At 38.2% G+C, this 12,717-nt stretch overlaps 1 protein-coding gene across 1 annotated transcript; it reads left to right on the forward strand.

Moving 5' to 3' along the window:
* The first annotated feature begins 3,984 nt into the window (after positions 1 to 3,984).
* LOC134743906 (uncharacterized) lies at positions 3,985 to 11,785 on the forward strand. Its single transcript, XM_063677541.1, has 3 exons — positions 3,985 to 4,303; positions 6,270 to 6,377; positions 11,526 to 11,785. The coding sequence occupies exons 1-3, from the start codon at positions 4,285 to 4,287 to the stop codon at positions 11,669 to 11,671; spliced, it is 273 nt and encodes a 90-aa protein (XP_063533611.1). The 5' UTR covers positions 3,985 to 4,284; the 3' UTR covers positions 11,672 to 11,785.
* The last annotated feature ends 932 nt before the right edge of the window (positions 11,786 to 12,717 follow it).

The following is a 12,717-nucleotide window of genomic DNA, read 5'->3' on the forward strand; positions in this document are numbered from 1 at the left end:
CATGGGCTACGTGACAACTTTTTGAGCGAGCGCGGTTACGTTTACGCACGACACTGGTTTATGTGTTTCTTTTGTGTGTTTTGTGTTCCAAGAAAAACATTTGAATTAGATAATTTGTGAACTAGTTATTGCCATGAAAGAAAAATAAAAAGAACGACATGTAATCATTGTGTGTGGGTCTCCTATGGCGCTCGTGTAGTGTAGCTGTGTGTACCGATCAGTCACGTTGTGGCAGTATGTAAAATTACCAAATAAATGTTTCGTTTACAAGGATAAACAATTTACTTACACATAATCATAATAGGCGCGCTAGAGATAATCGGTATAGTTATATGTACATATAGGCCGGCAATCACATATTTTTGACTTTTACTCAAGTTACTTACAAAATAAACACATACTATATACTTACTTACTTTATAAGACGTATAACTAAGTGTATTAACTAAGTGTAACAATTTATCTTCGCGAACGTATGGAGCAACATAACCGCTCAGCGACTAAGCTCCTTAAATTTATGTATAAAAAAAAAACAAAATAAACACATACAAAATGTTTTACTCAAGCTACTTAATAAAATACTTGGAGTTTGGTGGAGGCGTGGCAAGCAAAATGGGAGCACCATGTAGACCAAATAAAGCCTCTCATCCATCTCACACCTCGAACACCTCCTACCGGCTTCAAAGAGTCACGACGCGTATGGTCCGCCCTTAACCGCTTTAGAACCGGAATTGGTAACTGACACAAATGGGGCTGGAGCGCCTCTCCTGCCTGCGAGTGTGGACACCCAGACCAGACCATCGAACACATAGTGCTGGAACGTCCCCTTACAAAAAATATATGGGCCATGTGAATGACTTCAATATCCTGGCTGAAGAAGCGGCTGCTTACCTGAGTAGGGCGAAATTGTAATTTTAAGTTGTTAGTATAATATATTCTCAGAAGTTTTGTAACCAGTGACATATAACGAAGTCGTACGATAAATAAATAAATAAAATACTTAAAAAAAATTTTTTTTTGGCAATAATGGGACCAGCAGTGAGACATTCTAATAGGCTAAATAAATAAAAACCGGCCAAGTGCAAGTCGGACTCGCGCACGAAGGGTTCCGTACCATAACGGAAAAAAACAGCAAAAAAATCACGTTTGTTGTATGGGAGCCCCATTTAAATATTTATATTATTCTGTTTTTAGTATTTGTTGTTATAGCGGCAACAGAAATACATCATCTGTGAAAATTTCAACTGTCTAGCTATCACGGTTCATGAGATAAAGCCTGGTGACAGACAGACAGACGGACAGACGGACGGACAGACGGACAGCGGAGTCTTAGTAATAGGGTCCCGTTTTTACCCTTTGGGTACGGAACCCTGAAAAGAAGCAGAATAATATAGAGTGGCACATTGGCACTACTTTGATAAAAACTCGCATTTTGTTGTCAATCAAAAGAAAAATGTTGTATTTAGTATGCGTTGCATACAGAGTTACTGCCTTTCAACTGAGTAGCAGTGTGAGATACGAGATTTTTTCAAAGTATTTCTTGACATGTTTGGAATAACTAAGTGAGCTGAAAAAGTCTGAAATAAATCCAATTAGTGTCGTTATTTATCTTCCTTGAGCTCCCTGACTGAATACTAATGACGAAAACTGGCACACAGCTTAACGGTTAGAAGTAATATTAGTTTGACGTATACATACAGTAATAGGTACAGGATTCCCGAACCTAATTCTTATTCCTCGTGTTATCCCGGTATTTTGCCACGGCTCATGAGAGCCTGGGATCAGCTTGACAACTAATTCCCGAACCTGTTTATGAGCGAATACATGTGGCTTTCCATTAGAGAAGGGTCCTTATGCTTCATGTGCAATAAGGATTTTTCTATCAGAAATTCTATTGGACTTTCAGACAAAAAGGATTGCATTTGAAGAATAAGGACCCTTCTGTAATGCAAAGCCACAAATGTAGCCACGCTGCTTCAACATAATCAAAACCTTGTTGGAAACAGGCGTGTCTGACGAAACACCGATATAAAACCAATCTCTACCTGATTCCGTTTTTATAGCTTAGACATCAACAATGGCGACTGTTCGTCCGTATTTCCTTTAGTAAATGCTTTCCATTTGTTTGATTATTCGCTACATTCAGCTTGAAGTGAAAAACGCCACTGTTTCCGATTGACTGGATCGGATTGTTGTTCGTCGTTCAGTTTACTTTACACGACTACAAACAACTGAATACCTACGGTAGCCTACGGGTAGATAAAAACAACACCATAATTCTCTTTCTAACAAAACGAACGCATCATGAAAGGGGTACGAGCGAAACCTGTAAATAAAGCAAAAAAATCACGTTTCCAACGAGTAAATATTTTGTACGAGACAGTTGCAAACTCGCAACACAATGAACAAAGTGTTTAAATATTATAACTTTGTATTCGTATTGTCGCTCGCTCGTTACATTAGGTACATTTACAAAAGTGCTTTTATAAATTTGTTTAGTACCTACACGTAAAATTCGGGATTAAAACTCGAGAAAACTTTTTCGTATTACAATTTAGTTTATACTCCTTAAAACGAGGCAACATTGGTTAAATTTAAATATAATGTACCTACCTACAGTTAAAGAAATATGTAATTAAGGCTTGTTGATAAAATCAATCAAACAAAAGCCTTTTTTATGCGCAATATCGTCATTAAGTGCTACGCCGTAGCTCGTAGCAAGTAAATATCTCCTGGGGCCCATTTCTTAAACGGTATTAGACTAATATTATTAGTGTGTTGCCATAGCAACCCATACAATTTCACGGTTCGTGGGCTAATAATATTAGTCTAATATTACTAGTGTGTTGTCATGGCAACCCATACGATTTTTTTTTTTTTTTATCAAACAAGTTAAACAGTATGACAGTAAAATACCAAACCACTGCTAACTTACACAGAAAATACAAAAAGAAAAAGAAACAATATACAAATAATCACAAATTACAATACTAACATTTAAAAATAAATAATTAACACATTTTAAACAGTTGAAGGACGTGCATCCATCTTCTCACAAAACCTCAAACGTTCATCACGCACAACTACCTGTCTGCCTGCAAACAAATTTGATTTTACAGTTCGTGGACTAATATTATTAGTGTGTTGCCTTGGTAACTTATACGATTTGATAGTTCGTGGACATTAGTCTAATACCGTTCGAAATGGGCCCCTGTCGTAGAAGATAGTATTGCATTGCACGTTTCTGGTTGAAAAAATGTCACTTTTGGCATCGACAGATCATATCTATAATAAATCCAAATCAATTTATAACGTGTTATTACAATTAGAATACACCCTAGCTCCTACTCTAAAACGGTCCAATACATTTTTCCGTAATGAATAGTTCGTACACAAGCAAAATTTTAAGGTCGCACTTTATCCCAATAGACAATACTTTTGTGCTCTTATTTTATCTAAGATAAAGCCTAAGTAATTCTGCCAAAACCTTAGGTTTATAGAACGCATAATAACATTCCTAACACGTTCCAAGTTGATCAAAAGCTGGTAAAGCGCGAGCTGAGGACACGTGCTCTTTCAACCGGCAAAATATGAGATTTGGGCCGTAACTGCGTAATTTATGACGGAGCCGGGAGCCGCGATACTGTAGGTTGAGTATCGTGGACAAGATTGCTATTGTTGTCGCTGACCGCACTATCGCCTAAGGGCCGCATTTGACTCGATGAACTGACTGAACCATAAAGGTAACGTTCGAATTCAGACTGCACCAGCATTACTGCTGCAATATTGCAGCGTGACAATACTACCGACTGCGGCAGTAATGCATTCGGCAGAATCGTCGCGCTACAATACTGTTGCAGTACTTGCAGTCGACTGCATTTCTGCAGGAAATATCAAAAAGGTCATTTTATCGAGAAATTTATAAATATTGTCCTTCTATAAATGCATGTCAATAACCTCCAGACTAACTGGTTCTTATTAGGCAATGTTTTCGATAAGCCACGCAATAACAGGGTTGCTGAAAAATACACCCTTCCGGAAATGTATATTTTTCCGGGTTTTCAATTTCTTTCCATAGGAAAGATTAATTCGCGCACACAATATAACGTTACATTTTTCTAGCACAGATTGTCATCATTATTTGTAAATGATGAATTTGATAAATGTTTTTTTTTTACAGAAATGGGGATCCATAAAATGAATCTTTATAAGAAGAGAACATTTTGCAGTATCTGAAGAACTGCTTGATCGGAGAATTTAAGCAAACGAAAAGACAACATATCCATGATGAGAATCGTTATAAGTAAGTAAAGGTGTTTGTAAACCAAGTGGCTTTGTTGATTTGACTTCTTTTAAATATTGCAAGATTCGTCACTAGATTGATGTCACTTAAATAGCTCTATGCTAACCAGACAGTAGGTTGGTGAGTAAATAGATATATTGTTACAATAGCGTTACCTTTTAGTTCATTGTAAGCCTATGTCGATGTTGTGTCTGAGCAAAACTGCCTATAGCAGCCTAGCTAGCCTAAGTACGTTCCACTGCTTGACACCGGGCTCTTTTTATTCTATAAAGGAGTTGACCTACCGCCAACTTCATCGGTCATTCGTTCGTCTATGATGTGCCTGTAATATCGCTCTTGATTGCATTATTATACAATTATGTATATGCATGCAATGTGGAAAACATTTTTAAAAGCGTATATTTTTATAATTAAACTACTGTTACGAGTAATAACAGTTGCTTTAACGTAAATCTATATATATATATAAACGTAAAAGTCCTGACTGACTGACTGACTCACTTAAATCAACGCCCAGCCCAAACCGTTGGACCTAGAGAGCTGAATTTCTCACAATAGGTAGTTCTTATAACGTAAATATCCACTAATAAGGGGTTTTTCAAAATTCATCCCCTAAGGGGATGAAATGAGGGTCCAAAGTTTGTATGAGATTCAAGTTTTATTTCAAGCTATGAAATCGAACCTTGGGTAAAAGATATATTAATAAAAAACAAGAAAACTTATTTCAGCGTTTTTGAAAATTCATCGTCTAAGGTGGTGAAAAAGGGGTTGAAAGTTTGTATGGAGATCAAAAATTTTATCAAATGTGGGACTTAAAACTTTGTATATGGCCATATTGTTAGAATATAGGAAAAGTAATTTCAGCGTTTTTAAAAATTCATCCCCTAAACGGGTTCAAAAGGGGTTGAAAGTTTGAAACCATTAGGTACAAATGCTTTGTAACTTCTTAGAAAGGCATAATAGCCGCTTACCAAAAAACAGATCTCGACGTTTTTGGAAATGTAACCCGTACGGGGGATAAAAAGGGGATGAAAGTTTGTCTTGGGGTTCAAATTTTATTATAAGCTAGGAACCTGAAACTGCAAAAAGGTATTATATTAAAAAACAAGAAAACTCATCCCCCAAGGTGCTGAAAAGGGTGTTGAAAGTAGTTAGTATGGAGATCAAACATTTCTTTGAGTGCGGGACTTGAATCTTTGTATAAAGGCATATTATTAGAATACAAGAATTTCTGCGTTTTTAAAAATTCATCCCCTAAAAGGGTTAAAAAGGGGTTGAAAGTTTGAATCCATTACAAATGCTTAATTGAAACTTCTTAGAAAGGCATTGTATAATATTACAAAAAAAGTTATTTCAACGTTCTTAATAATTCAACCCCTAAGGGGATTAAAAAGGGGATGTAAGTTTATATGTAGTACAAGTTTTCGTTTAAGCTAGGAACATGAAACTTGGTAAAAGGGCATTATATTAAAATAGACGAAAACTGATTGCACCGTGTTTGAAAAGTTTGTATTAATAAAGTTTGCATCGGGAGTATTCGGGAGCGAACATTTTTTTTAAATAGTGGACTTGAAAATCTAAGTGTTGAGAGGGATTATATCGAGAACAATTTTTTTCAGTTAGGGGCTTGAAACTTCGTACTTTGTGAAAGACAAATTTCATGCGTTGTACCTATAATTATTAACAAATGATTAACCGTCCCTATTGATATCTTTTGCTGCATAATGTTCTATGCTCATGTAAGAAATATAACCACCAACATACAAATCCACGCGTACGAAGTAGCGGGCAACAGTTAGTATATTATAACTAGAAATCCAAACGTATATTTTTGTTGCCTGTTTACGTTTAAAAATATTTTTAAATATAATATATTAAAGTAAGAGCGCCGTAAAGCCTGTCAGTTTTTATCTATTTGCGCTATATATAACTAAATAACTGTCATCTCACCATATTCTATTCGTAGGCGGTGCGAGCGCGCGAACAGGAGTGGTTGTGTTGGTGGTGGCGAGCAGCGCCGGCGTGTCGGCGCGCGTAGCTGGCAAGGTCGGCGGCTACTCCAACAAGAGCAGCGGTAAGTGGCTTAGTCGGCTCGGACAGGAGTGGTGGTGGTGGCGAGTAGAGGTAAGTGGATTAGTATGTTCGGAAAGAAGTGGTGGTGTTGGAAATGGCGAGCAGCGCTAGCGTTTCGGTGCATGGCATTAGGCCGGCGGGTACTCCAATAAGAGCAGCGGCAAGTAGCAGTCGGACTACGTATTTAAATAATAATACCTGGCTAAATCCAAATCATGTTCTGCAACATGAAACCCTCCACACTAGGTATAAACCTACAACCAAGCAAGCGCTACAAATTTAAAAAGGTGCAACGTGATTCCAAATTCTTTTTTACGTGCATTTTCTCAGAACATGAAGCGCGGCACATACTCAGATTACTCAAGTACGACTTACATTGTGCGATTTCGATGACAAAGAAACTCTTGGCCTCTGTCTCCGGCAGCATAATGTGGGACAACGGAAGAGCGTTCTGCAAAGCGTGTAGCTGACGTGAATTATGTTTCAACGCAAAGTACATTTACTGTCTCTTCGGCTAGGACAAAATTTTGATCACGTAGGTATTTAACATATTATAAAAGTTAGTACCCATAGAACTTAGGAGATAATTAGGAGTAATTGATTCTTTCTCTAAAACATCGTTACAGTTTTGAGACGGGATAACTTTAAAAAAATATTCAAGTAGGTAGTTATCTCATACAGCAACCCCTTCTTATTATATTCCCAAATATTAACAGAAGACAAGCGAAGGAAACCCGAGAACACATACTCTTACTCTCCCTTATGTGGCTCACTGGTTTAGGCTATAACTGTAACCTTTACTTAGGCGTGCCTAAGCAAATGTATAATCTTGAAACTGATAGTGGAATATGCAAATGATGGGTACGCAGAGTAACAGTCATTTAATAAAAAAACCGGCCAAGTGCGAGTCGGACTCACACACGAAGGGTTCCGTACCATTAACTATAAAAACGGTCACCCATCCAAGTACTGACCCCGCCCGACGTTGCTTAACTTCGGTCAAAAATCACGTTTGTTGTATGAGAGCCCCACTTAAATCTCTATTGTATTCTGTTTTTAGTATTTGTTGTTATAGCGGCAACCGAAATACATCATCTGTGAAAATTTCAGCTGTCTAGCTATCACAGATCACGAGATACAGCCTGGTGACAGACAGACAGACGGACAGACGGACGGACAGACGGACAGCGGAGTCTTAGTAATAGGGTCCCGTTTTTAACCTTTGGGTACGGAACCCTAAAAAAACAATTACCAAGTAATAAGAAAGTCTACGAGACAACACGAGCCATTAATTGAGTGTCAAACGGAGAGAGGTGTCACCGGAGTAATAAAGAACGACCTCTTGAAGCTTCAAGTGTCGGATTTCAAAGCTAATATACCAAGTGACGTCTTGGCTAAGAGGTTTCTCGTTATAATATCTCGTGATATTTTTTTTTTTTGTTATATGGCTAGAATTTCTTTTTCAAGGATTATTGCACCGCTATACAAAATGTCCTATTCGACGAAATATTAATTTAGCTAGATTATGCTCTTGTGATTCTTAAATTTTGTCTTTTTGTCCCTAAATTTACATATGTGCTCCGCTGCTGTCCTTTTTGGAAACATCAAAATTTATTGTCGCCTTTAGATGATTTGATCAAAATTAGTTTAGAGACTATTCTAAACATTCAGCTAAGTGAGCCTTCCTGGTCTCAAGCGTCCCTCCCTATTCGGTTTGGAGGTTTAGGAATTCGCAAAATTTCCAGTGTGGCTTCCCCAGCCTTTTTGGCGTCCACTCATAGCACGTCTGGTCTCATAGGAAATATTTTAAGGGCTTTGCCCACAAACTGTGAGATTGCGGGCTTTGAGGACGCCAAAAATGCTTTTAAAATTGCTTGCCCGGGAAAACAATTTCCAGACAACCCAAATTCACAAAGGAGTTGGGATAATGTTTACTGTGATTTAACTTACAATATTCTCCTAAACAACTGTACAGGTCCAGACCGCGCGAGGCTTTTGGCGGTCGGAGCCCGGGAAGCGGGTTACTGGCTACATGCCCATCCTTCGCCTAATACTGGTACTTTCTTGGATCCGGCCTCCCTTAGACTGGCGACTGGTTTGCGACTCGGGGTTTCGGTGTGTACGCCACACATATGCTCTTGTGGCACGGACGTGGACCGACTGGGACACCATGGATTATCTTGTCAAAAAAGTGCCGTCCGTTTTTCAAGACATGCGTCGCTTAATGACATAATCCGTCGGTCTCTTGCCACCATCAATGTACCCGCTCTTCTTGAGCCGACTGGCATTATCAGAGATGATGGCAAGAGGCCCGATGGGATGTCCTTGGTTCCTTGGAGCTTGGGACGGATGTTGGTGTGGGATGCTACCTGCGTAGACACACTGGCACCGTCCCACCTCCAACGGACTAATGTAAAAGCGGGCGGAGCGGCGGAAAGCGCCGAAATTTTAAAACGTAATAAATATAAGAGCCTCGGTAGAGAGTATCATTTCGTTCCATTTGGAGTTGAAACTCTAGGTCCATGGGGTCCCAGCGCGCATAAGTTGTTTGCAGAAATCGCGAAGCGTCTGGTTGACGTAACTGGTGACCGAAGAGCTGGCGGCTTTCTCGCACAACGTATCAGCATTGCGATACAGCGGGGAAATGCCGCCAGCATCCTTGGTACAATGCCTCAAGGGCCTATTTTAGATTTAAGCTAGTTATTAATTTCGTTTACGTAGTACCACTGTATATATCTTGTATGTAAATAAATGTATTTATTTAGCTAGAACAATCCGAAAAATACCTCATTAAATGTCTGTGTAAATTTGCGTTACTTGCCTACTTTGTAATAAAAATTATGCCTTTAGTTGGCATTCACGTCACGGAGCTTCCGGCGTTTACTTTTCTATGACATGACAGGTGATCACGTGATGCTTTCCATAGAAAACGAAGCGCCGGAAGCTCCGGCCCGGTCACGGCCCAGTCTAACATGAGTCATCCTTAAAGTGAACCTATTTGTCAAATATTACTCTAAAGTTTACTTTAGAGTCTACCTATAAACTAAACGTTTATCTTGACATCAAAAAGCGAGATAAAGTAACAAATTGTAGCCAATCTGTTCAAATTTTATTTTGTCCTAGCTTTTGTCCGAGACTATGTCTGCGTAGAATTGTAATTTCCATAGTAAAAAGTATTCAGTGTCCTTTATCGGGACTCAAACTATCTACATGCTGTACGCATGAAGAGGTAACTACTTTCGCATATATAATAGATACGAGTATATACATTAGTAGGGATAATATTTTATAATATGCATGATAGGTTTTAGGTACCTATACGTCGGCCATTAGTTGCCTGATAATAATGATTACTTCATATTGATTTCCACAATATGTAACACCGAAAAAACTTCTCTACAACGAAAGTGGAGGACCCGCGCGAAATCGCCTTATCATACAAACGTAGTCCTCATTTTCCTCTCATATTTTGACACAATTTGTTGTATATCAACCACAGCTATGCCCCTACGTTTTATCGAATTTTTAATGAAGTATTATAAGAGTTAATAGGAGCATTTAAAAAATTGTATGAAATCGGTTTTTCGCACCTTTTTTACAATAATCAAAAAATCTAAAAAAAAATCAAACGTAGGGGTATAGCTATGGTTAATATATTTACATCAAATTATATAAAAATATTGTCCATAATGACATTATCCAGAGAGGAAAATGAGGACTACGTTTGTATGGAGAAGCCGCCGCCGTCACCTTTCCTCTTAAAAACGAGTAAAAAAATCATGCTTGGTTTTTAATAACTCAAACTTACCTCAAACATGAAACTTCAGATGCTAACGAGTTTAAAACGAGGCCATTTTTACTCCAAAATTTGTCTGCAACAGGCAACAAAGTTTCACAGTTTGTGGTTTCGAGTTAATACCTACAATATGATTCCAAAAAGTTTTATAACAAAAATGTAATTTATGAGTAGGGTCTACATCAAAAAAGGATAATTCTCTTTTTGGGCCCCTAATTCAATTTTAAGTTGGAAGTAAACTTTTCTAATTAATATGGTGTAAATACATTTGTATTATAATGCCCTGATACTAAAAGCTTTTTGGTTTAGTACAGTACCTTCTGGTGATTAAGTACATTAGGCCGCATATTTACCTCAAAAATTATTCGACTCAAGTGTGTTGAAGCACAGTAGCTAATGAAAAAGCACTTTTCTCGCGTCGGTGAGCCATCAAACCTTCTTTATATTCGAATTGATTCTAAATAATGAATGCGGTTCCCATTTAGCTATATTAGCTTCAGAAATACGCACGAATTTCATCGAGAACCTTTCCTTTGTGATTCGCTTTCGTAAATTTTTGCCAAACAAATTTCTTCAAAAATTCATAAACGGTCCATTATCATTTAAATTTCCATTACTTTTATCAACATCCGCATCAAGGCCTTTAATTTATTTTTGGTAGGTTCCCTGTGTTTATGCGTAGTTGTATAAATACAAAATATTCCGTAGCTCAAATTCTTCTTTGCGATATTATTTAACGTACACTTATAACAAAAAAACCCCACCCCCACTTAACCTAACGGAAAAAAAGCATCTGAATTCGTAGGTAAGCTTCGCACGCGTTCACAAATTCGGCGGTACTTTTACGAGCAAGAATTACAATATAATATAAATATAGTAGCTACCGTAATAGTACCGTCTCATTTATATTAGCTGTTATTATTTGAGGTGTTGCAATTTGTGGCAAGCTTGCAAGTTAGGTATGTATTGAATCGTGACTATCGTGAGTATAAATAAAATAAACGTGGTAACGCGGCAAGTGTGATGGGCACCTTTGCACCCGGTACAGCTCGCGGAGGTCTTTTTGAATAAAATATTTTAGTTAGTTTTGTAGTTTATTGTTTAATTCCATTTTTTTTATACACTGTAATGTCAATAAAATAAAACAATATTAAAATATACAATAAAATAGTGGCAATAAATTAGCAAAGTATGGATAGCCAGTTTTTTTTACATATTTGCCAATCCTTCACCTAGGCCTAAGTAAGAGTAAATGACGATTCGTTGTGTGGACAGCTTGAGAACTCTGGTCCCTCCCCCCGTCATCAATATATCTTAAAAGCTATGATGGTGACCTTAATTATGTTTGTTCAGGTAAATCAACAAGTGGCATCAACGAGGAAATCATCTGGGTCAGCATAGGCATGGCGATAGCGATAGCCGTGCTCATAGTCATCGCGCTCTGCTATATTCTCTGCGAGAAGTGCTCTAAGCGGCGCGCGCACCGGGAGCAGTCATGACGATACAAGCAGGAGTTCGCGCGCCACGCGCTCTCGGACTCCCTCGTCGACTTCGACTTCCCCCACTACACCCTCTACCCCCAGTACTCCCCCGACGGAAAGGAGTACTACTACAACTTCCACCGCTTCTCCTATCTTAGGGACAGCTTTAAACTACCGCCTAAGGATTACCCCATCAAGGATGACGAAGTATACATCAATGCGTGATTATAATGTGTAAACGTAGATTTACGTGTCGCAGAGTCGTAGATAATTTATTTTTGATGGTGTGTCTATGTACCTACGTGTAGACTTAGACGAACGATTACCGTAAATCAAACAGGGGGCTAATTCCACTTGTTTTTATGATAGTTCCGGGCAAAATTTATTGCTGTAGGTCATCACATTAAGACTTGCGATGTCATGAGTCGTCAAAGAAATGTCAAATGGCGCCCCGAAGCTATTCGATTAAGTAATAATTTGAATTTCGAAAGGCGTGTAAATAACTATAACGTTAAGTAGTAAATGTTAGATGTGACCACAAGATGGATTTTAAAGATTGGATTTGTACTGTGATAGAGATTAGTACTCGCCTAAATACTATTGAAAAGGGTAATCTCAATTAATCGGTAGCGTAAACGAAAACCACAAGAAGTTATTAGGGTCACAACGTGTTCGCCACCGTTTTAGTAGGTTTTGCATGGGCACCCAAACCAGGTCAATGGTAAGAAAAAAGTTTTCATTTTTAAATAAGTATACATAACTGGTAGTAGGTACCTAATCAAACTCTAAGTTCTTAATAAGCAAAAACTACCTACCTGGATTTTTAGTGTGAAACTAATCAAATTGATAAAATCTTTAACCTACACATTTTAATTACGTTACCACACCACCGTCAAATAGGTGCTACACTACTCCTCTGGCGCAGCGACCCAAAGTGTGTTTTGGCCTCCAACACGACTGCTCGCCCTGTGCTGATTCTCGCCCTAGTTCTCCTGTGGTGTTGTGACACCAATGATGTTCGATTCGGAAACTATCTGTATGATAATACTATTACTTATTCTGTG

The sequence above is a fragment of the Cydia strobilella genome, chromosome 9, assembly GCF_947568885.1.
Source record: "Cydia strobilella chromosome 9, ilCydStro3.1, whole genome shotgun sequence".
In the NCBI taxonomy this organism is placed as follows: domain Eukaryota; kingdom Metazoa; phylum Arthropoda; class Insecta; order Lepidoptera; family Tortricidae; genus Cydia; species Cydia strobilella.

Bases quoted from the DNA above. Each gene is read 5' to 3' on its own strand.
- LOC134743906 (XM_063677541.1), top strand. The intron at 6,378-11,525 runs GTAAGTGGCTTA...ATGTTTGTTCAG, and splicing joins CTACTCCAACAAGAGCAGCG to GTAAATCAACAAGTGGCATC.